General features: G+C 38.5%; 1 protein-coding gene and 1 long non-coding RNA gene across 10 annotated transcripts in view; one reads left to right on the top strand and one right to left on the bottom strand.

Moving 5' to 3' along the window:
- LOC136825035 (Kv channel-interacting protein 4-like) overlaps positions 1-20,883 on the top strand; it is an 884,172-nt gene extending 863,289 nt beyond the window's left edge. For all 3 annotated transcript variants that reach the window (XM_067081079.1, XM_067081081.1, XM_067081082.1), the window contains 2 exons: positions 4,547-4,609; positions 20,120-20,883. In XM_067081079.1, coding sequence (XP_066937180.1) covers positions 4,547-4,609; positions 20,120-20,167 — 111 coding nt within the window. In that variant the 3' untranslated portion in view covers positions 20,168-20,883. The remainder of the gene's footprint in view (positions 1-4,546; positions 4,610-20,119) is intronic.
- LOC136825036 (uncharacterized) overlaps positions 17,351-22,933 on the bottom strand; it is a 30,990-nt gene continuing 25,407 nt past the window's right edge. For 2 of the 7 annotated variants that reach the window (XR_010849221.1, XR_010849220.1), the window contains exons 4-7: positions 21,876-22,012; positions 21,355-21,452; positions 20,050-20,448; positions 17,352-19,940 (exon numbers count right to left, since the gene is read on the bottom strand). This is a non-coding gene — a long non-coding RNA (uncharacterized lncRNA). Of the gene's footprint in view, positions 19,941-20,049; positions 20,449-21,354; positions 21,453-21,875; positions 22,013-22,933 lie in introns of all 7 variants that reach the window. The other 5 variants (XR_010849219.1, XR_010849225.1, XR_010849224.1 and 2 more) reach the window with 5 other exon arrangements.

Raw genomic sequence — 22,933 nt, 5'->3', positions numbered from 1 at the left:
CACTCATGTCTTTCCTATACTTAATCTTTTATCAACATCCACTGAACTCCATTCTTTCTCCGGTCTCATAGTTCTCTTGGTACCCACTTGAGCACAGTACAAAATATCACATACTGTTCCTCCCGGGCGTAGGACATGTCCAAACCATTACCATTTCCACGTCATCTTATGTCATCATATCATCCTCATTTGGAATTTCCATTTCCATAATTTTCCTGTCGGCATGGTATCTTCACTGTAATAATCCTGAAAGTCTGATTATCAAATCGACAAAATCTTTTAGATAATTTCATTGTCATACCGTTATTCATGTCCGTATAGTAATCTCACTTTCATGTGTAATTTCGAACTATTTGATCTCAAAGTCATAGACATCCTGGCCGAGGTTTGATTAACTTTTTATAGTCTTCCATTAAATTCCAACTCAGGATAATCTAATCCATTCTCCATCTAGTATTATTTCATCCCTTTGAGTTTTCCTAAATTTGTGTTGAGTCCCATCTCATTAGATATATGGAACATTCATATTTATAGGATAACCTTATCCAAGGTGTGACGAAATCTAAAAGTTATGAGTGTTTATATATATATATATATATATATATATATATATATATATATATATATATATATATATATATATATATATATATATATATATATATATACCTGGAGTCAGAGATAATTACTGTCAGTAGTTCGAGTCCATCAGGTGACTATCACTTATAAAGTATGACATCTTCGGTATTATTTCGGAGGTAGAGGGAATTGGATATGAAATGACATTTGTAGCTAAATGTTTATGAATAAAAGTGTCACAGACGATGTGACAAATTTATATATATATATATATATATATATATATATATATATATATATACTGTATATATATACTGTGTGTGTATTTGCGCGTACTTGTGTATGTCTGTGAGTATGTGCAGCGATCAGTTAATCATTCAATGGCCTACATTATCGAAACCCCTTCCCCTCCGTTAGCGAACCTTCTCCATCCCTCAGTTGAATAACATAGGCCACTGATAGTCTCCGGTCCTTCCCTTGCTCCGTATAGACCGACCTGGTCTCCTAATCACCAATCAAGTCTCCCCCCTTTCAGGGACGATTTGGGCCATCAGCCTTTCATACGAACGATCCAGTCCTAAATGACTTGACCGGGGACAAAGTTGGACAGAACAATGCCCCCTTAATTGGTGAGAAACACTACAGGTTGTAGATATACCCTACTTCCCGACGGGGAGGCTTAATTTGCAAAGGAGGGTCTTGTAAAGTTGCTTAATGAAAAGGAACTATCGAACCGAGGGGATGCGATCCTTAAATGAGGGTGACGGCCTCGTGTGGGGAGTCAGGCGCTTATAAAGCCGTTTTGGTTTGGGTAAATGGAAAGCTCTCGCTCAGATCTTCTCTCTCATTAACAGAAAACCTTAGGTTCTTTCTTTGAACATACAGTGTATTTTAGGAATGGACTGGAGTATAGAATTTAGGCCAAAGGCCAAGGGCTGGGACCTATGAGGTCATTCAGAGCTGAAAGGGAATTTGTCAGTAAGACGGTTTGAAATGTGTAACTAGAGGAAAACCTTGCACTGTGAAACAACTGTTAGAAAGGGTGGAGAGTCAGATGGGAGAAAGAGAATATGAACGGAGGTGCAGTAAAAGGAATGAAAGACGTTGCAGCTAGAGCCGGAAGGGCTGCAAAGACCCTTAAACAATGCCTACAGTGCACCGCGTGAGGTGCACTGACGGCACTACACCCCTACGGGAGTCATCCCTAATGCTGACTTAAGGGAGAAACGGAAGGCTCATACCTCTTGGCGCCACCCATTGGAGAGGGAAAAACTTATGGTGAAAAAATCTGTTTGCGTGTGGGTGCAAGCGTCCACATAACTCGCACATTCCATCATTAGTGATGTAATTGTTGCGAAACGGAGGTTGTCATCGATTAACGCTTCCCTGTCATTCGATTTATTGTATTTGATGGCTGTCATTTCAAATATCGCGGTGTACGCTGGGAAATGGTGCAAAAAAGTTGGTTCGGTGGATGTTTGGCAATTTAACGAATAATCCTTGATTTATTTGTTTGTTGGTACGATCCATCACTTACTTTATTGCTCTCGATATTATTTCCGATCGGTTCACATAAAATACCCAGTTTCACCGTAAGTTTTCAATATTAATTTTCAGCATCACCCGCCGTGCGGTAAAGAGTGAGAGGGATTGATGTGTGAGGATTTTTGCATTTAGCAGGTGAGAGAGAGAGAGAGAGAGAGAGAGAGGGGGGGGGGGACGTATCTGAAGCATCGGCTGAATGGGCGTTTCAGGCTCTCATTTTAATTAATTATGTGACGGTAGATACATTTTGACGGAGCACTGATCGCTCCGTCTGCTTCAGTTTTACCTCTCTCTCTCTCTCTCTCTCTCTCTCTCTCTCTCTCTCTCTCTCTACTCATAGCTGGACCCACAACAGTCCAATAACAATTCAGTATGTTACTCTCTGCAAAGATCAAAATGGTTGGACATTCAAGAAAACACGCTCATGCCCTTCCTTTTATTTTCCTAATTTGGAAACGAGAAAGAGAGAGAGAGAGAGAGAGAGAGAGAGAGAGAGAGAGAGAGAGAGAGAGAGAGAGAGAGAGAGCTGAATGACACATGTCACAGACTCTAATCGGGCATAGTTTATCTCTGACCTTCATCTTCATACATCACTTAAGAAACAAGACCTTGACCTTTGTGTTTGCAACGCCAGTTCTGAATATCAAATTAATCAGTCAACTGATATGTGGACAGTATGTTCTCCAGCACCCTAGGAGTGAGGTGAGACAACCTGACATCTTACTTAACAAGGTAGACCAGCCTCTTCCTCTTTGACATCATCATCGCAGACGGGCCAGTGGGCAGGTATACGAATCGACTGATATTTTAGAAGTTTTCTGTACAGAATGTTGGTCCTTATTCAGAAGTGTAGGGATAAAGGTAGCTGTGTCTGAATTTCCTTCTCTCGAGACTCTGGTAGCCAGGACTTTCACCTTACCAGTGAAAGATGCTGGCTTTTGTTCCCGAGCTAGCTGTAATTCACCTGGAGAGTTTTTAATTTGAATCCCATTTTTTGGTGGTCAGTCACATCCTTGTATAATATTTATTTGTCCTGTCCCTGCTTCTGAGCGGTTGATCCAAATCCTTTGTAAAACCTCTTAAATATTTACCCCTATATTTTTTTTGCTTTGTAATCCCCATCTGTCATTTATATGAGCTTTCTTTGTAAACTTACTACTATATTTCTTCAGTCTGTTAAGTAAAGGACGCCAGTCGAAAGGCCTCGCAGCACTCCAGTGTTTCTCTTTCCTTCGTAGGTTTTGTCTTATTTATATATTCATCACGTTCCATATTTTCGTGATTCAGTTATACATACAGTACATACATAGACATACATATATACTGTATATATACATACATATATGTATATTATATATATTATATATTATATATACATATATATATATATATTACTTAAATATACATATTATTTAAATATAAATATATATATGCATTATATGTATATATATACATATATATACAGTATATGTATTTGTGTGCGAGCAGTCAAAATCACAGAAATACCTAGGAGGTGCTACAGGGTACAAGCAGTTAAGAAACTCACTATTTACATCCATTTATTTAACAGCAGTTTTCTTATAAAAATTTACTGTGTGATTTCTTTTAATGAAACTGTACTTCACCTTTAAGAAATTTAATCTTATTGACATCAAGAGTGGAATGGAAACATATTTGTGGAGATTATTTTACTTAGACTCAAAATAGCAGGAGCTGTGATCTTACGAAAATTATCTGAATAATCTGTATAGAGCTAAAGAAAGCTAAGATAATGTATATTACTTTTAAAACAAATGCTATGTTAATTATAGGTTTGACTTGAGTTTACTGTGACAGTATGAAAGAATTAATTTCAATTTGCATAAGCAATTTATTCTGCCTGCTGAATAACTGTGCACAAAATATGAAATTGTTTTTATAAATATCGGTGTGAACATTGGTGTAAAAGTCAATAGGGCTTATTATTAATTTCCATTCTCAGTGTTGTGTTCTTTGGTTGATAAAGGTACATGGGAAAGTGTGATTTAACTGCTTATACGCAATATATATATATATATATATTATATATATATATATAATATGTATATATATATATATATATATATATATATATATATATATATATATATATATATATATATATATATATATATATATATATATATAAGTCAATTGGGCTTATTTTTAATTTCAATTCTCAGTGTTGTGTTCTTTGTGTGTGTGTGTGTGTGTGTGTACATATATGTGTGTGTGTGTGTTCTTAATGACAAATAATAACTAGCGAGTGCATACACATACAAAGTAAAAATGAATGTGTGAAGACAAAATATTTCTGGTTAGACTTGATAAATTATATGGAATAAATGAAAACCAAAGTCATCATCCTTTGATTAACCATGTTGGAAATGTCCTTTCTTTCCAGAAACTCGATATTAATGGAGACGGCATGGTGACGCTGGAGGAGTTTATGGAAATATGCACAACAGTGAGTATCTTTAATTAACTGTACCTGAAAGAGATGATTTCACATAATCACTTTACTTTTTTCGTTACCTTTTTATCTTGGAAATTCATATTGACTCACTAGTAATTAGTTCAACCTGCAATTATGTTGTCATCACAAAAAAATGCGCGCGTGCAACTGGGACAAAGCATATCTTATTAGTATTTATCGTTCGTATATTTCTTTAGGATATGGTTGATGACGGTTTGTTGTAGGTGTTTCCTCTTACATCCGATATATATATATATATATATATATATATATATATATATATATATATATATATATATATATATATATATAAAAATTAAGCTCTTCCTCTTAACAGGGGTTGTGCCGGAGAAAAATCAAGGGAATGGTCTTATCCATAATCATACTTTAACTGCTTATTATTTATTTATAACCTATCATTCTCTCTTTCTATCTATTCATCTATTTAGAAATGTTTTTACCTTTTATATGTAAAACTATGTATCAGTGATATGAAATAAAGCATACTACTACTAATACTGCTACTACTACTACTGCTACTACTGTATCTGTCTATCTATATGTGTATAGAGATATGCATTAAATACACTTGTATGCATGCATCATAATTGCTAGTAACAGAGAGATAGGCAGACCCAAAGACTACTTCCCTGACCTCTGACACTTCCAGCTCGCGATGATTTTGTTGATCGTTCTTGGGAGTAAATATTGACTTCGTAATCCCAAAGATCCACGGATAACAAACAGACCAGAGGTCATGGCTACGTTGGGATTGCTTCTCTGAGTAAACTGAAATCCTGGTATTTATGAGAAGCAATTAACGTCTACGTATTGTAGCGCCTGCTTACTGATCTTCACAGATTTCCCTTCGTTTTTGAAGTATTTCATCAGTTCGTACTCGTGTTGTTTTTACGAAATCAGAATGAACTAGTGTTTGCCTGCGTCAGTACTTTAGCTTTGCTTACTATAGGTTTTCCACATTCTGATATTTGTTTTTATGTTGTTTTGGTTTATTTGGGCAATATCAGCCCCTGTATTTTCGGTCCCCATAACAAACTAGCAACACAACTCGTACTTTTTTTTTTTTACACCTAAGTAAGAAGAACACCTCATACCGACTCCTTTTGATCATCGAAAGGAACTAGTTAGTCGTTCAGTGTCTCTCCATCTGTTGACACTTATGTAGTTCTGTTCTTTGAAAGAGTAAGCGATCTGACCAAGAGAAAACTCAATATCCTTGTCGTGTTTCCCGTAAAAATGGAAAAATTTCTTATCCTTTGCAATTCAAATCCGAGGCAGTTGTCGGAGATCAGACTCCCCTCTTGAGGTCTGACCTGCGAAATCCATATTTCCTCAAATCATTTACATTGTCCTTGTTCCTATTGCTTTGCCCAACTATAATCCCAAAGCCTGCTTTGTAATTTCTGTTGAACAGGTCCGTTGGGTTTGTTTCCAAAGAGAACGCCAGTGCATCTTGCCTGGTTCTTTTACAATCCATCTCCTGGAGTAATTTGCTGATAAAGTGGCCCTGGTGCTATATATTGCATATTGTCTCTCAATGTATCCCTAGTTTCTACATCAGCCCCTTTTTGAAACATCCAAATTTAGCTTCCTCCAAGCAAAGGAATGCTCAGATCCTCCCTGCTACCACACTTTTACCTTTAACTTTTATCACCAGTGCGTTGTGGAAAACAAGGAACTTTATTTATTTGCCATTCTCATAACACGTTGCATTATAGACTCAAACTTTCCATTTTACAAAGCCAGTGAAAAATGATATTTTGGGCATGACTTGTAGCCTACTTTCTTCTTATAACTATAAGGAGGACAGATAAACTAAATAAACTTAACCTTACGTAATTCAGTGGTTAGATTTGCTTGGAGTCTTCCTATCAAAATAACAGTCACACGTAGTCATTAAATTTACGTCTGGGTCTAGCACATTCCTTTTCATCTTATTACGGAGATAAATCTACTTTCTTTAAACAGTGCAGTGTACCTGGTAGATTTTACTTTGCACAGAACATGAATCTGAGATTGAAGTTAAAGTATGAATGAGGCAGTGACTGCTGTGTTGTTTTCTTTAAAACCGCTACGTATTAATGCAAATGGCTTAATGTTGAACATTATATATTATATATAATATACATATATATATATATATATATATATATATATATATATATATATATATATATATATATATAATGTATATATATACATAATGTTGTGCCTTAGCTCAAGTTTCAGGATGGTACATGATGTCCTTATGATTAGGAGTAACTTTCTCGGCCCTCTATTCTTGACGCCTTTGTTGAAGGGTTGGGTAAGCTGCATTAGAGCATTACACATTCGACTGCCAACGCAACCCCCCCTTTTTTTTTTCTTTAAAAGGGTGACTGGAGTTTGTCTTGACCTTCGAATTCGCCTAGCTACTAAGTATTCAGCTGACTCACCATGGGATTCGGCAAACACGACCGAATCGGTCTGTTTTGATCAGAACCGAACTCTGTTCTCTTATTACGAGGCAAACGTTGTAACCTCTGGACCATTCCCACCCTCAGCAGTATTTTTCCCTTCTCGTGTCTTTCCATAAAATATTCTGATAGATGGATATTTCTCTCCTTTTCGAATTTTCTTGATTGTAGCGAGGATGACGGTGAGGTTCATTTATAATCCGTACGGTGCTATTTATCATCGGTAAAGCCTACATTGCAATTCAATGTCTCTCCCCCCACCCCAACATCATCAGTCATCTGATATACTTGCGAGGTGATCGATTTATTTTGTGTATTATACATTTACGTACGTGTATGGGCGAATGAATAGGTCTTAGAACGGTTAATCATTTAAAACTAACTAATGTCGACATAATGACAGGAAGAATAGAATATATAATTTAGGCCAAAGGCCAAGCGCTGGGGGCTATGATGTCATTCAGTGCTGAAACGGAAATACAGTAAAAAGGTTTGAAAGGTGTAACAGGCGAAGGAAAGCCTCGCCAGTTGCACTGTGAATCAATTGTTAGGAGAGGGTGGAAAGTAAGATGGAAGAAAGATAATATGAACGGAGGTAGAGTAAAAGTAGTGAAAGGGATTGCAGTTAGGAGGCCGAAGGAACGCTGCAAAGAACCGTAAGTAATGCCTACAGCGCACCGAATGAGGTGCACGGGGCCGGGGCAGGGGGAGGGGGGGACATAATGATGGAGAATAGGTTGATACATTTAGACTCCTACTTCGCGGGTAATTATTAGTATCAAGGTTGCAAGCTCATCAGCCAACTAGATTGCATTTATTTACATTTAACGCCGTGAAGGTACGCCGAGAAGAACGCCAATTACGTTGTCATTAATATTTGTAATACATACGAATGGTTTTCTTTGCAGTTAGAATTGAACTTTTGTCTTCCATTTCATCAGCGACAGTGGGGCGCGTTTTCAAAGTTACCCGAACTTGACATGTTTTTGGGATAAAACTTCTACAGAAGAAAAAGTTCTTTCTGAGGAAAAAATCAAATGTTTTGGGAAAAAACTTCTACAGAAGAAAAAGTTCTTTCTGAGGAAAAAATCAAATGTAAGTTCGATTGTACGGAAAAGCTCATTTCCTGCTGGAAGTGAGGTTTGGTTCCAGCCTCACTCCTAAAAGTATATGCGAAGTTGTTAAATGCCTCAAGGTAAATGCGGTCTTTGATCTTAGAACATATAGCAAAAGAATGAATGACTTATGAAATTTAGTCTATAATGCCAAGTATTGGGGCACTTTCACCCAGTCAGTGCTCAAGACAAGAGCGAATTAGAGGTTGGACAGCAAGTTGGGAAGAAGGAAGATGGAATGAATGTGCAGTAAAAGGCTGGAAAATCGGTGTAGCTAGGGACAGAAAGGCAGAAAGTAATGCCTACAGCATTAAACCTCATACTTGGGAAATAGAAAAAGAGAGCGAAGACCAAGTTTTCGGTCAAACTTTTATCTATCTTTCAAATCAAAACAGAGAAAGCACTTAGGGTTTGACTTGTTAGGTGATCTAGATGCATAAGAGATTTACCGGATCGTGTGGGGAAAAAACTTGTTGGGTTGAACACATGACTAAGTCAAGAGCAACATAACTTTGGAAGGCTGATGTGAACGATGATACACAATGCTGTGAAAACAAGGTCGTAGAAAATGGGAAAGAAAACATTTTCTACCATGCTTTGGAAACCCTAAAAGGGAGCATTGTGAAATGGAGTTTTGTCAAGTGTTTGGCATTTTGGTATAGTGCATCTCTTCCGTCTCAAAACCAGTTATGTTTTAAATAAAATACATTCATGAATTGGTGACTCGATTGGTACTAACACTTAATTAAGCTATATAATTTATGTCTCAAGCAGCATCCAGTTATCATAATGACCAGTTTCGTTAAGCTTCATAAACTGTAAAATGTACAGAGGTACAGAGTAATATTCCTGATATATTTACATTAGCCCCCAACTGGACTCGACAAACGCATCTAAAACAGTGTGAAGAATTGTAGTTATTTCAAATACATGTACATATATCTGATATACGTGACCATACATATATATATATATATATATATATATATATATATATATATATATATATATATATATATATATATATATATATATATATATATATATATATATATATATATATATCATACAATATGCCACTTTTGTAACGTTAACAACACGTACTAAGAACTACAAAAGGGTGTGACAACTGGCACGTATTGTGTAATGAGTGTGAATACATGTCCCTAAGTACGTATCTCGTTGCCATGGTAACCTCTAGGAAATAGAGGGGCGATACGCCGGAGGTGGGAGGAGTACTCGGGTATGTTACAAACAGAACAGTCGACTGACAGAATGATGAAGAGAAAATCAGGTTAAATACCAGAGAAGGCAAGTGATTTTATATTATATATATATATATATATATATATATATATATATATATATATATATATATATATATATATATATATATATATATATATATATATATATATATATTATATTATATTCTGTAAGTATCGATATGGCAGTGAATATTGGCCTTTTTTTTTCTAGAGCAACCCACTTTGAATAGAATAGAATATAGAACTAGGCCAGAGGCCAAGCGCTGGGACCTACGAGGTCATTCAGCGCTGAAAGGAAAATTAAAAGTAAAGGAGGTTTGAAAGGTGTAACAGGAGGAAAACCTCGCAGTTGCACTATGAAACATTTATTAGAGAGGGTGGAAGGTCAGATGGAAGAAAGAGAATACGAACGGAAGTATAGTAAAAGGAATGAAAGAGGTTGCACTTTTCTTCCTCGTATTTATTCTCCAAATTCTCTTTCTCTTGCTTTTTATTTCTCCTTTTGTGCTTTTCTTTAGCCATTTCTTATATCACCACTATGGTGATAAGTTTTTTCTTTATCACCATCATCTACAGAAAATGCTTGTTGTGTGGCGTTTCACCATTGACCTCATTCATGACTGATAGCAATGGTATCATTGGGAATAGTGTATGTTATTCTTTTAGTTACTGAGCAATGGCGTATTCGGAATATGCAACTCCACTGACAGATTTGTTTTTCCTTGATATCGACTCAATCCATATTCCGCATTACTTTTTAATTCTCTTCTCAACTGTAAAAATGTTATCTCTTCTGTCTTTCAGTCTATTTTTCTGCAGTTCTGTGTGTCCCACAGTTCGTTAAGTTTTTCTTCTTTTGCTGAGCTTACCACTTCTTTTTTATCTTTCAGCGTGTTTCTACTATTCTTCATGCATGTTATTTTTTTATATACTAATTTTTATTTTGTATATCTAACTTGCATTTCCTTTAATTTCTTAGTTCTTTTCTGTTCTCTTCCATTGCTATCCCTTCTCTCTCAACATAGTCCTCATTCCTCTATTAACCGACTCTAGTTCCTTTCCTTATCACGTCATAATCATCTTGTCTTTCCTTTCCATATCCTGCCCTAATAAAATCATCTTTATTTCTCTAATCCAATTTTAATCTTCTCGCCTTTCCTTATAAAATCATCTTTACTTCTCCATATCCACTTTTAACCTTCTCGCCTTTCCTTATACATATCTCATCTTGCCCTCTCCACATCTCATCTTAACCATCTAGCCTTTCCTTATACATATCTCGTCCTAAACATTTCGTCTTGCCTTCTAGATATCCTGTCTTTCCCCTCTCCATTACCCGTCCTTATCATCTTGTCTTTCCTTATACATATCTCGTCTTTCTCTCCATATCCCGTCCTAATCATCTCATCTTTCCTTATAAATATCTCGTCTTTCCCTCTCCATGTCCCATCCTAAACATTTCGTCTTCCGTATAGATATCCCATCTTTCCCTTTCCATATCCCGTCCTAATCATCTCGTCTTTCCTTCTCCACATCCCGTCCTAGGCCTCTCGTCTTTCCCTCTCCATATACTGTCCTAATCATCTCGTCTTTCTGTCTCTGTAACCTGTTCTAATCATTTCTTTCCCCCCTCAATATCCAGCCCTAATTATCTCGTCTTTCCCTCTCCACACCCCATCTTACTGTAGGCGTCTGCTCTTTCCCCTTCACATCATGTCCTAATCATCCCATCTTTCCCTCTCCACTTCCCGTCCCAATCATCTTGTCTTTCTCTCTCCATATCCTGTTCAAATAAAATAATCTTTCCCCTTCCATATCCAGTCCTAATCATCTCATCTCGTCTTTCCCTCTCCATTTCCTATCTTTAAGCATTTAGCACATCCCATTCTAATCACCCAATCTTTCCCTCTCCACATCCCGTTCTTCACCATCCACATTCCGTCCAAATTATTTCGCCTTTTCCCTTCCATATCCCATTCTAATCATCTCTTCTTTCCCTCTCCATATCCCGTACTAATCATCCAGTCTTTCCTGTCCACATCTTGTCCTAATCACACCATCTTTTTCTCTCCACATCCCACTCTAAACACCTCGCCTTTCCCTTTCCACGTCCTCATCATCTTTCTTTTTTTCCCTCACCGTATCCAGTCCTGATTATCTTGTCTTCCCCTCTCCATATCCCGTCTTAGTAATCTCATCTTTCCTTCTCCATATCCCATCCTAGTCATCTTTCTTTTTTTCTCCTTACCATATCCAGTCCTGATCATCTCTTCAACTCTCCATATCTAGCCTTAATCATATTTTTTTTCCTCTCCATGTCGAGTCCTGATCATATCGTCTTCCCAACGCCATATCGCGTCCTAATCATCTCATCTTTCCCTATAGATATCCCGTCTTTCCCTTTCCATATCCCTTCCTTATCATCTCGTCTTTTTCTCTCGATATCCCATCCTAATCAGCTCGTCTTTCGCTCTCCATATCCCATCTTTTTCTCACCATATCCCATGCTAATCATTTTGTACTACCCTCTCCACATCACCCCCCTAATCATTTCGTCTTTCCTTCTAGATATCCCGTCCTACATCTCTGCATTTCGTCTTTCCCTCTCCATATCCAATTGTAATCTCCTTGTCTTTCCCATTCCACATCCTACCCTAATCATCTCGTCATTTAATCTCCACATGAAGTTCTTATCATCTTGTCTATCCTTCTCCATATTGTCTATTCTCCTTATCGCTTCCTAATCATCTCGTCTTTCCTTCTACATATCCTGTTCTATCCTTCTCCATATCCCTTTCTAATCATCTCATCTTTCCCTCTCTATATCTTGTGTTTTCCCCTCCATAGCCTATCGATATTATCTTGTCTTTTCCCCCTCCACATCCCGTCTTAATCATTTCTTCTTTCCCTCCCCGCATCCTATCTTTTCCCTCCACTTTCTGCCCTAATCCTCTCGTCTTTCCTTCTCCACATCCCATCATAATGTTCTCTCATCTTTCCTTCTCCATATCCAGTCCTGATCATCTCATCTTTCCCTCTCCTCATCCGTCTCAATAATCTCGTCTTTCCCTCTCCACATTCTGAACTAATCATCTCTGCTTTTCCTCTTCATATCCCATCTTAATCATCTTTTTTTTTCCTCTCCATATCCACTCCTGATTGTCTCAAATTCCCCTCTCCATATCGCGTCCTAACTGGCTCGTCTTTTTCTCCACATCCCTTGCCAATGATCTTTTTTATTCACTCTCTCCATATCCAGTCCTGATAATCTCGTCCTCCCCTCTCCATATCCCATTCTAATCATCTCATCTTTCCCTATAAATATTCCACGTTTCCCTCTCCGTATTCCGTCCTAATCATCTAGTCCTTTTCTCTCCACATCCCATCGTAATCATATCTTGTTTTCCCTCTCCATGTCCTGCCTTATTTCATCTTGACTTTCCTCCTCCACATCCTGTACTGAGCATTCCGTACTTCCCTCTCAACATCTCACCATAATCATCTCACGTCCTTCCCATTCTACATCCCGTCCTAATCATCTTGTCTTTCCCATTCCACATCTCCTACTCATCTTGTCTTTCCGTCCACATCTTGCCCTAATCACCTCGTCTTTTCCTCTCCGCATTCCTTCCTAATCATCTCCACTTTCCCTTTCCATATACCCTCCTAGTCATCTCCGCTTTCGCTCTCCATACCCCTTCTTAATCATCTTTTTTCTCCACTCTCCATATCCAGTTCTGTTCATCTCGTCTTTCCCTCTCCTTATCCCATCCCAGTCATCTCACGTCTCCCTTTCCGTATCGCGCCTCAATCGTCTTGTCTTTCCCTATTCATATCCCGTCCTAATCATCTCGTCTTGCCCTCTCCACATCACGTCTTAATCATCTCTCGTCTTTCCTTCTTATCCCTTCGTGATCATCTTGTTTTTCCCCACTCCTTATCCCATCCATATTTCGTCGTTCCCTCCACATCCCGTCTTAATCATCTCTTCTTTCCCTTTCCACATCCTGTCCTAATCCTCTCTCTCTCTCTAATTCCCTTCATAATTATCATGTATTTCCTTCTCCATATCCCGTCCTGATAATCTCATTTTTCCCCCTCTTCACATCCCAACATAATCATCTTTTGTCTAGTTACATTCTAATTCCTTGTACTTCCTAAAAGAGCTTCCCTTCCCTTCCCTCTTTTGTTTTCTCGCCTTCCTTGTCTCCTGCCTTCTCTTCAAGTCACAAGGGCAAATTGAAATTTTCATTGATTTTCAGTATCTACAGTTTTGGGGCTTTTGTCTTTTATTAAAAACATTTTCCTGAAACCTGTCAACAATTTGGTTATCTTGTTTCGGTGTCCAAAATGTTTCTGGGTAAAAATTTAGGATTGTGTACATCTTTTGTCCATGATTATGTGTACCGGTGACTGTTTCCATGGTAAATTCTGGCCTCTGTTCCTTTGGAATTAGTTCTTTGATATGGTGGTATACTGTGTTAACTGCTTGTTAACCATTACCTTTAGAAGCACAGTGCAGGTTATAACAACAGCTTTAGCAAGTGGGTGTAGTAGATACCACTTCAAGGTCTATTTACTGTCTTTTACTTGGATTTCAGTGGTCTTAGAGGGAAAAGTCACGAGTTTTTGTAGTCCCTTATGCATATTCATTACCTTTAAGGTTTGCTATATGCTTTGTTGGGTAGAATATTAAATTTGTTTTAATTAGTCCCTTATGCATATTCATTACCTTTAAGGTTTGCTATATGCTTTGTTGGGTAGAATATTAAATTTGTTTTAATATTAACCTTTTTCCAATTTGTATTCAGGTTAGTCGACATCCTTTTCCTTTAAAAGGTAGCTTTAAATTTATTTTACTGATTAATCAAATGACTTTTCCCATGTACCTTAGGGTGGAAATATAGTATAAGCATACTAGAAGGAAGAAAGCAGACTGGATGGAAAATTAAACCCAATTATTTTCGTCATAAAATGTATTTTTATTCCCGTAACAAATGAAAATATCCCCTCTTCTTTCCCGTGTGGTTGTTTAACCCCTGTTCTTTTGTAACTCGTTTATTTTGCATCATCCTCTTCTTGAGACTACTCACCTTGCCATTTGCCTTAAGTATATTTCATTTTTTCACTTTTATCTAGCGCCTTTTTCATTCCGAGTTGTTAACCCTTTATACCCAGCCTTCTCTCTGCTCTTTCTCGGATTTATTTGTTGTGCTTTGAATACCCTTCTTTACTCCCTTCTTCATTCTTCAGTTTTTGAACGTTTAAAAAGGCATTTGTCTGTATCCTCGATATTCCTTTGCTCCTTTTTGGGTTCTTTCTCCTCTTTTGTCGTGTACTCCCTCTTCTTTGACATCCTTTCCCCTACAATTGTATACCTCTTTGTTCTTGAGACAATTATTTCGTAACTTTTATGTAATATTTTTTTCTTTTGCTTTAAGCCCATTCTCTGTCCCTTCTTCGGGTCCATGTTCATCTTTGTATGTATGCTATTCCTGGAGAACACCCCTCTTCTCTGATTAATTTCAACTTTTATTTCTTTTAATAAAAATGCCATTAGTCTTATTTCCCAGGGTTCCCATCTTTCTCATGATATTCATAGATTCGTCAGTTTCCTTTAATTGCATTCTTCCTTTTACTTTGATTGTTGTTAATTCATTTCATACTTTAGATTCTAAAATTTCCCTTATTTCGACGGTTTAGGCTGCTCATCTTTCTTGGCTCGTCTTCACTCCTAGATTCTGAGCACAGCCATTAATTTCATGATGCTCTCCTCAGATTGGGAGGGGAGGTTTTCGTTTTCATCTCAAATTGTGTTTGTTGGTTGGTTCTCTTACTCTCTTTGTCTGTTCTGCTGCGGGTGGCTCTTGTCACCCTCTCACTATGATGTCTTTCTTGGCCTCCTTGGCTCACTTTCTCTCCTCAGCATGAGAGCCAACCAACAGAACAAGGGTCAAGAAGAGGACATGAACCCAGCAGTTTCATGGGTGTCGAGATGACAATAACTATCCAGCCCAACCAAACGAAATACCAACTCAACCAATAGTTGGAGAACAAAGAAACAAGTAGCCATTTAACAGCAGTAGAGCTGAGAAGAGGATGACAGGCTGACAAAAAAGCCGATTTAATTAAAGTTGAGGCTGGCCCTCAGTCTTCCTTTAGGTCTGATGCTGCTGAATGGCATTATGGTCCCAGGTGTGTTTCTGTTCAGTTTATTATATTCACTGCTCAACTTTTAGGCTGTTGGTGACATTCATAATCTTGGCTCTTGTGCTGTTAAGTGGCCTTCACCCTCTCTTTGGCTCTTTTGTGCTGTCAGGTGGTTCTCCTAACCCTCTCTTTGGCTCGTTTGTGCTATCAGGTGGTTCTCTTTCTCTCTCTGCTTTCCTACTGCTAGTTTACTTTTTCCTTCCTCAGCTCTCAAGCTAGTAGTTGGATGGGTAGACCTACTGCATCTCATCTTTCTTAGTACTGGTTGGCTATCTTCTCACTCTCAAGCTCTTATTTGGCTCTTTTGTGCTGTCAGTTGGTCCTCTTTCTCTCTCTCTCTCTCTCTCTGTTTTCCTTCTGCTAGTTTGCTTTTTCCTTCACTCAGCTCTCCAGCTGTAGTTAGTTTGGTAGACCTACTGAGTCTCATCTTTATCGGTTGGCTATCTTCTCGACTCTCAAGCTCTTCTTTCCTCACCTCTTTACCCTGGTTGATTCACTTTCATGTAGCTGGCTGGGTATTTTACTCCAAATAATTCACTAGGCATAGCCTTTAAGTTCATGTCCTCTTTGGCTGTCTCTCTGCTTGCTGTATCTTGCTTGCTCACTCCTCAGTACTGTCTGGCTCATATTTTCATTTGACAGTTGGTTTGTTTTTACCTCTAAACTTATTACAGAGAATGGCCATTTTTATCTTAGGTCTTATTCTGTGCTGGTTGACTGTTTTTTCAATGGTTTCTCCTTCTGGCTACTTTTCTGATCACAACCTCTCAGCTTTTAGGGTATTATCCTCTCATTGGCTACCTTCTCATTTTGCTCTAATGCTATTAGTTGACTCCTCCACTAAGCTTCACTGCTGCTAGTTGGTTCCCACCTTTTCAGATCTCTCATGCTACTGGCTGGTTCTAATCATTCCATCAACTTTCCAGTTGTTAAGTGACTTGGTGGGCTTGATCTTCCCACCTTTCATGCTAGTGGTAAATTGGTCATAAGAGCTCTAACACTGTCAGTAAGGAGATTTCATCTAAAACTATTCGGATTTCATCATAATGGCTACATTCACCCTTTCTTAATCTCTCATCCTGCTTGTTTGGTCTCATCTTCTCTGCAGATATCTTTCTGATTGACAATAGGGGTGCCCTTTTAGCTTGGAAAAGTTTCCTGCTAGCCGATTGGTTGCAAGTATTTTGTCCGAATAGCATCGTTTTCAAATATTAAGTAATGTGAATCAAAACTTATTTTCCCTAAATTTCTCCCTCAGATATGTTTTGTCAATAAATAATGTTAACGAATAAAGAGATAATACTTTGTGATGGTAACTCTAAATCTAATAACACCCGCCGAAGTCAACGACAGGAGCTTGTTTTCAGATGCACGCTGCATAATTTTTTTACTTTTCACATATTTTAACACTGTGAAAAGTAAAAAAAATTATGCAGCATGCATCCGAAAACAAGCTCCTGTCGTTGACTTCAGCGGGTGTTGTTATTAGATTTAGACTTAGCATCACAATACTTTATAATCTCTTTATTCATTAACATTATTTATTGACAAAACATATTTGAGGGAGAAATTTAGGTTATTTACTAAGTTTTGATTCACATTACTTAATAATTATTTGAAAACAATGATGCTATTCGGACAAAATACTTGCAACCAATCGGCTGGCAGGAAACTTTTCCGAGCTAAAAGGGCACCCCTGCAAAAGAGAGTGCAAATGCGCCTCTAAAAAAAACTGAGTTTAGTACTATTTGCTGGCCCTCAAATTCTCTTGAGTTCTCATGCTTCCAGCTGGCCATCATCCTCTTACTGGCTCTCATGCTGCAAGCTGGCTCCCTTTCTTATTTCTTGAGTTTCTGGCTGGCCTTCCTCCTCTAACCAGCTCTCTCGCTGCTGGCTACCCCTTGTCTCTCTGCAGCTCTCATGCTGCTGGTTGGCCCAATGCCCTCAAATTCTCCTGCTGCTGGCTGGCCCTCGGCCTCTCTTCAGCTCTCATGGTGGTGACTGGCCTTTGGCCACTTTCAAGTTATTGTGCTGCTGGCTGGCTCCCATTCTCTCATGAGCCCTCTTTCTGCTGTTTGGCCTTCATCCTCTCGTGCTGCTGGCTGGCTCCCATTCTCTCATGAGCCCTCTTTCTGCTGTTTGGCCTTCATCCTCTCGTGCTGCTGGCTGGCTCCCATTCTCTCATGAGCCCTCTTTCTGCTGTTTGGCCTTCATCCTCTCTTAGCTCATAGTGCTGGCTGGCCCTTGGACTCTCTTCACCTCTCAGGCTGCTTGCTGACCCTCAGCCTCTCTTCAGCTCTCCTCCTGTTTGCTGGCCCTCTGCCTTTCTTCTATTCTCCTAATACTTGGTGGACTTTGGCTTTTCTCCCAACCATTTGCTACTGTCTGGCCCTCTGCCTCTCTTCAGCTCCATCTGCTGACTGAACTAAGCCCTAAATTCAGCTCTTATGCTGTTGGCTGGCCCTCAGCCTTTCTTCTGCTCTCATGCTGCTGTCTCGCTACGCCCTAACCCTCGTCCTCTCTTCAGTTCTCATGCTCACTTGCCCTCATCCTGTGTTTCGCTCAAGAGGTTGGTTGGACTTTGTACTCACTTTTGCTTCAAAGCTGCTGGATACATCACCCTCTTTTCAGCTCTCATGCTGTTGGGTGGCACTCTTTCTTCAATCAGCTACCATACTGCTTGATGACATTCATCTACTTTGCTCTAAAGTTGCTGGCTGGGTTCATCGTCTTGTCAGCTCTCACGCTGCTGGTTGGTACTTTTTACCCAGCTACCAAGCTGCCTGCTGACATTCATCTACTTACTAGTTCTTTTGCTACTGGCTGGTTCTTGTTCTCCATTCAGCTCTCCTGCAAGCTCTCCTGCAATATTACACTAGACCTCTCTTTTGCTCTTGAAATGCTTGCTGGCCCTTTCCTGTTCCACACATCTCATTCCACCAGTTGGCTTTCTTCCTATCTTTCTCCTAATCTTTTTGCTGCCTGTTGGTTTTCCTACATTTTGCAGCTTTGCAGTGGTGCTGCATGTTGGCTTTCATTGCATTTGGTCATCTTATTTTCTCATCTTTTTTGTGTACTGATGCCAATCATGGTTCTGGTTGACTTAGCATCATCTCAGCTTAGTCTGTCGCTACCTTTATAACGGTGGGGCCTCATGCCCACTTCAACATTCATACCACTTGGTTGGGTCAGATCCTCAGCTCTCACTCTCATTTCACTCATAATATCCATAGCTCCTGTCCCAGTTTTTCTGCTCTTGCCCTATTCTCGGCCCCTCATGCTGCTGTTGACCTCTCATCCTCCCCATCTGCTCTCTTACTGTTAGATGGCTCTCATCTTCCCCTTGTTCTGGAGATCCTGGTTTATATACAAGCTGCTCAGTAGCTCTTGTGTTGCCAGTTGGCTTGGTGCCCCCTCAGATTTGGATGATAAATTTTTGTCCCTTGCTTTTCCAGATGACAACTACTCTGTCCTCTTCTTGGTTCTTATGCTGCTGGTTGGATATTGTCATCTCCACAGGTCTCATGCTTGGTTCTCATCCTCTCTTCATTATGTTGTGATTATTTGCTACATACCTATCTCATGCTACTTGTTGCTTCTAGGCTGTTACACTGTTGCCTCTTTCTTAGTATTTGTGTTGATGATTGGCTACTGCCATCGCCTTGGCTCTCATACTGCTGGTTATCTTCTTGCCATCTGTTTGGCTTTCATGCTGGGGGTTAGATCTCAAGCTGGTAGTTGGCTCTTGCCCTAAGCTCATCTCTTGTGGTGCTGGCTAGCTTTGTTTTGTGTGCTTAACTCTTAATGCTGCTGGTTTGCTCTTGCCCTCCGATTGCCTTTCATGTTGCATGGGACTCTTACACTTTGCTTGGTTTCAGTACTGCTGGTTGGCCCTTTCCTCTTGTGGCTTTAATGATGTGCTTGGCTCGTACCCTTTCATTTGCACTCTTGCTGTTAAATGGATTTTGTTTCCTGCTTGATCTTCATGCTGCTGGTTAGCTACTGCCCTCTTCTTAGCCACTGTCTTGAGTGATTGCTTTCTTGTTGCTGCCTCTGCTATGTGGCAGTCATTCCTTAATCAACTGTCAAACTCTATATTACCATTTTTTTTATTCTAAGATACGTTTTCTCAATCATTCTCTCCGTTTCTTTCCCTCCAGTGCAAAATTGTTCAGATTTAGCTTTAGACAGCATTACTTGCCACCCTTTATCATTTTGTCCTTGACTTATTCATCTCCTTGTTCATCTCCATCTGCAATCAAAACAACATCTCCATTGAACATCTCATTTCATTATCTTTTATTTTCATTTCTGTTTAAACCAGATTTAAAATTTGTGTTAATCTACTGAGACATTTTTACCTTGCAGTATTGTAGTACGTGTAAAGCACAACTCCCCAAGAGTAGTATCTTCATTATTATTTCATTGCAGGATGAAAACATCGCGAATTCCCTGACAATCCTGGACACGAATTTCTGACATGAGGCCCCAAGTTCTTCTCTGTTGGTCCCCGTCAATCATCCGCAGGATATGAACAGAAACATGTAGAGGCGGTTTTCGGGGCCCTCTTCGCAAGGAAGGAATGGGGAAAACGACACGGCCGACGACGAGTCCTACAGGGAAGGGAACGAGGGAGGAGGCGGCAGTGCCGCCAAAGGGAGTGCGAACAAGGCCGTCGCTGGTTGCAAGGAAGGTGCGGGAGGGCCGGAGGTGTCGGTCCATGTCATGGAAGATCCTCCATCCATTGTGGAAACGCTGATCTGAATCAAAGAAATATATATATATATATACTTATATTTATCATTATTGATAGTTATTATTATTATTGATAATCATTTATCATTACTGCAAAATATACGATGCATTTTACTGGACTCAATTTTTTAGATAGTGCAGCGTTATCTTGCAAGTTGTGTACATATATATAATTAGCTGAACGTGGATTCAAGAGACACCATTTACTTTGGAAAGTGATCAAGACGAAGAAAAACTTCAGTTCGGTTAATGCTGTGCGTTGATGAAACTATTGACATAATATATTTTCTCTGTCGGTGAAAGAAAGGGTATTTAATGTTAAATTGGTGGCAATTATAATTATACTGTGTCGTCAGAAGAGAAAGTGATTATTAAAATATCGTAATTATAACTTATAAATATTTTTCTCATTAAAGCCGCAAGAATAAATACTATACGTATGTCCGTGGGTTCAATGCCTGCCTGCTGTGAATCAGTGTGCATATGTACGCATTTTGTTTTGTTTGTTCAAATCTCTCTCTCTCTCTCTCTCTCTCTCTCTCTCTCTCTCTCTCTCTCTCTCTCTCTCTCTCTCTCTCTCTCTCTCTCGTTGGTAATTATGGTAACCTGCATTAAATTAAGTAATTGCATTCATAGATTCATAGCTCATCATAAATCGCTACATACTTGCTATCACTTATACTTAAAATTTGATGGAGGGTGATAAATTTAACCTGGCAGTCCTTATTCCTTAACAAACACAAAGAGCAATGGTGATGTAACATTTTCCATTTTCCTTTTCTTACGCTGCATTTTTCGATAACTTTGTTCTACTTACTAAAAAAAAGTTCATCGAAAACATGAAATACTACAGCTGCATATTGCGCAATAAATAAATTATTCTGAAGAGACCATAAGTCTAACAATATCACCTCATCACATTCCTAGACTCTCACAGGGTTTTGCCGAAGTATTCGTTCTACCGTAGGTGGTTGATATTAAGGCGACATTATGTTGCAGAAGCTGGCACCTAGGTGAGAAGAGACCAAAGAAAAAGAATGAGAAGAAAAGTAATGCCGCTACTCCAAAGACCTATTACAGGCTAGGTGTTGGTGAAAGGTCGTCAGAGTCCAGAGGTCCACTTCTTACATAACCTGTAATCCTCTAGTATGGGAATTTCAGTTTGTTAGAATTAACGTAACATTTATAGAATACCAGCCTCCGAGATAATTAAACATGAGTAAATATTGTAATATTCTTTGATGTCTGCAATTTTACATCCCTGCTTTATTATCATCACAATAAGGGAAGATACATTGACTAGAGAAAAGATGACTATCTCCTAGATAATTAACAAAATACTGTACAGTATATACTGCCATCAGTATATACAGAACAGAGAGATCATTTCAAGTTATAATACTTTAATTATACTCAAAGTTATAATACTTACAATACCTTTCAAGTTATAACACTCTTACAGCGAGAGAGATAATTAATGCAAGTTCAGAAATCTGGATAATGTTTTGTTTTAGATTGAGCTACCTTAGGCCAGCACCAACTCTTGCTCCTGGAGCACCAAACAGAAATCTGAAGAAGAAATTTACATGTTATACAAAAGGTATTTCAAGACAAAGCACCAGCTAGGTTTTCATGGGAAAAAATAAAATGTTCTTTTAGGGCATCATAAACGATGATCAAAATAACATTAACTGTGAAGCCAAAAAGAATTATTCCAAATCAACAGGCAGGTTAATATTACTGTTACTATTACAATCATTACTACTATTACAAGATGACACTTTTTTTTTCGGATACCGACTTCTCACCTCTTCCCCTCTATACAAAAAATATCTTTCATTGCGTTGCAGTTCTTACATTTATTGCGTGCAAGGAAAGAATGAGAGTAAATTGAGACCCTGCGTGTGTAAATGAAGTGCAAATCATAACGATTTTACGCCGATAAAATGGATTTAATAAACAAGAACTATATGACAGTGATTGTAATGCTCACATAATAGAAAAATACAGAGGAACAATGGACTAAGTCAAGTGATACAGTTACATGTACGTATTAGCAAATTATTTTATGTAGATAATACAAGGGGACAAGGAAAAATACTCGAGGATAAAATGAAAACATAGTTAGTTAAAAGGAATTACACAGTGGTATAAAATGACTGATGGCAATAATGTGTAGATGAGAAATTGGATGGTTGAGGTGGCGTTAAATATTACATCACTTGTAACTAAAAGGAATTAAGGCAAACGTCTAAATATTAAGATGCTTCCACTGCAGTCAAGTACGTCATGGTCGGTATAAAATAAATAAAAATTAATCCTAATTTTAACATATTACTCTGATATCTTAATTTGAGCTGGACCACAAGCATGATGGCAAAACTTGTCAATATTGGCGCATGCAAGTTTAAAGTAAATTCACAAATCTTTTGGGGGCGTGAGAAAAAACAATCTACTCAACTTAAGACTCGAGTCCTACTTTCAGCTTTT

This window comes from Macrobrachium rosenbergii, chromosome 36, assembly GCF_040412425.1.
Source record: "Macrobrachium rosenbergii isolate ZJJX-2024 chromosome 36, ASM4041242v1, whole genome shotgun sequence".
Classification (NCBI taxonomy): domain Eukaryota; kingdom Metazoa; phylum Arthropoda; class Malacostraca; order Decapoda; family Palaemonidae; genus Macrobrachium; species Macrobrachium rosenbergii.
Note: the sequence above shows the minus strand (reverse complement) of the source record. Positions and strands in the feature narration are given on the sequence as shown.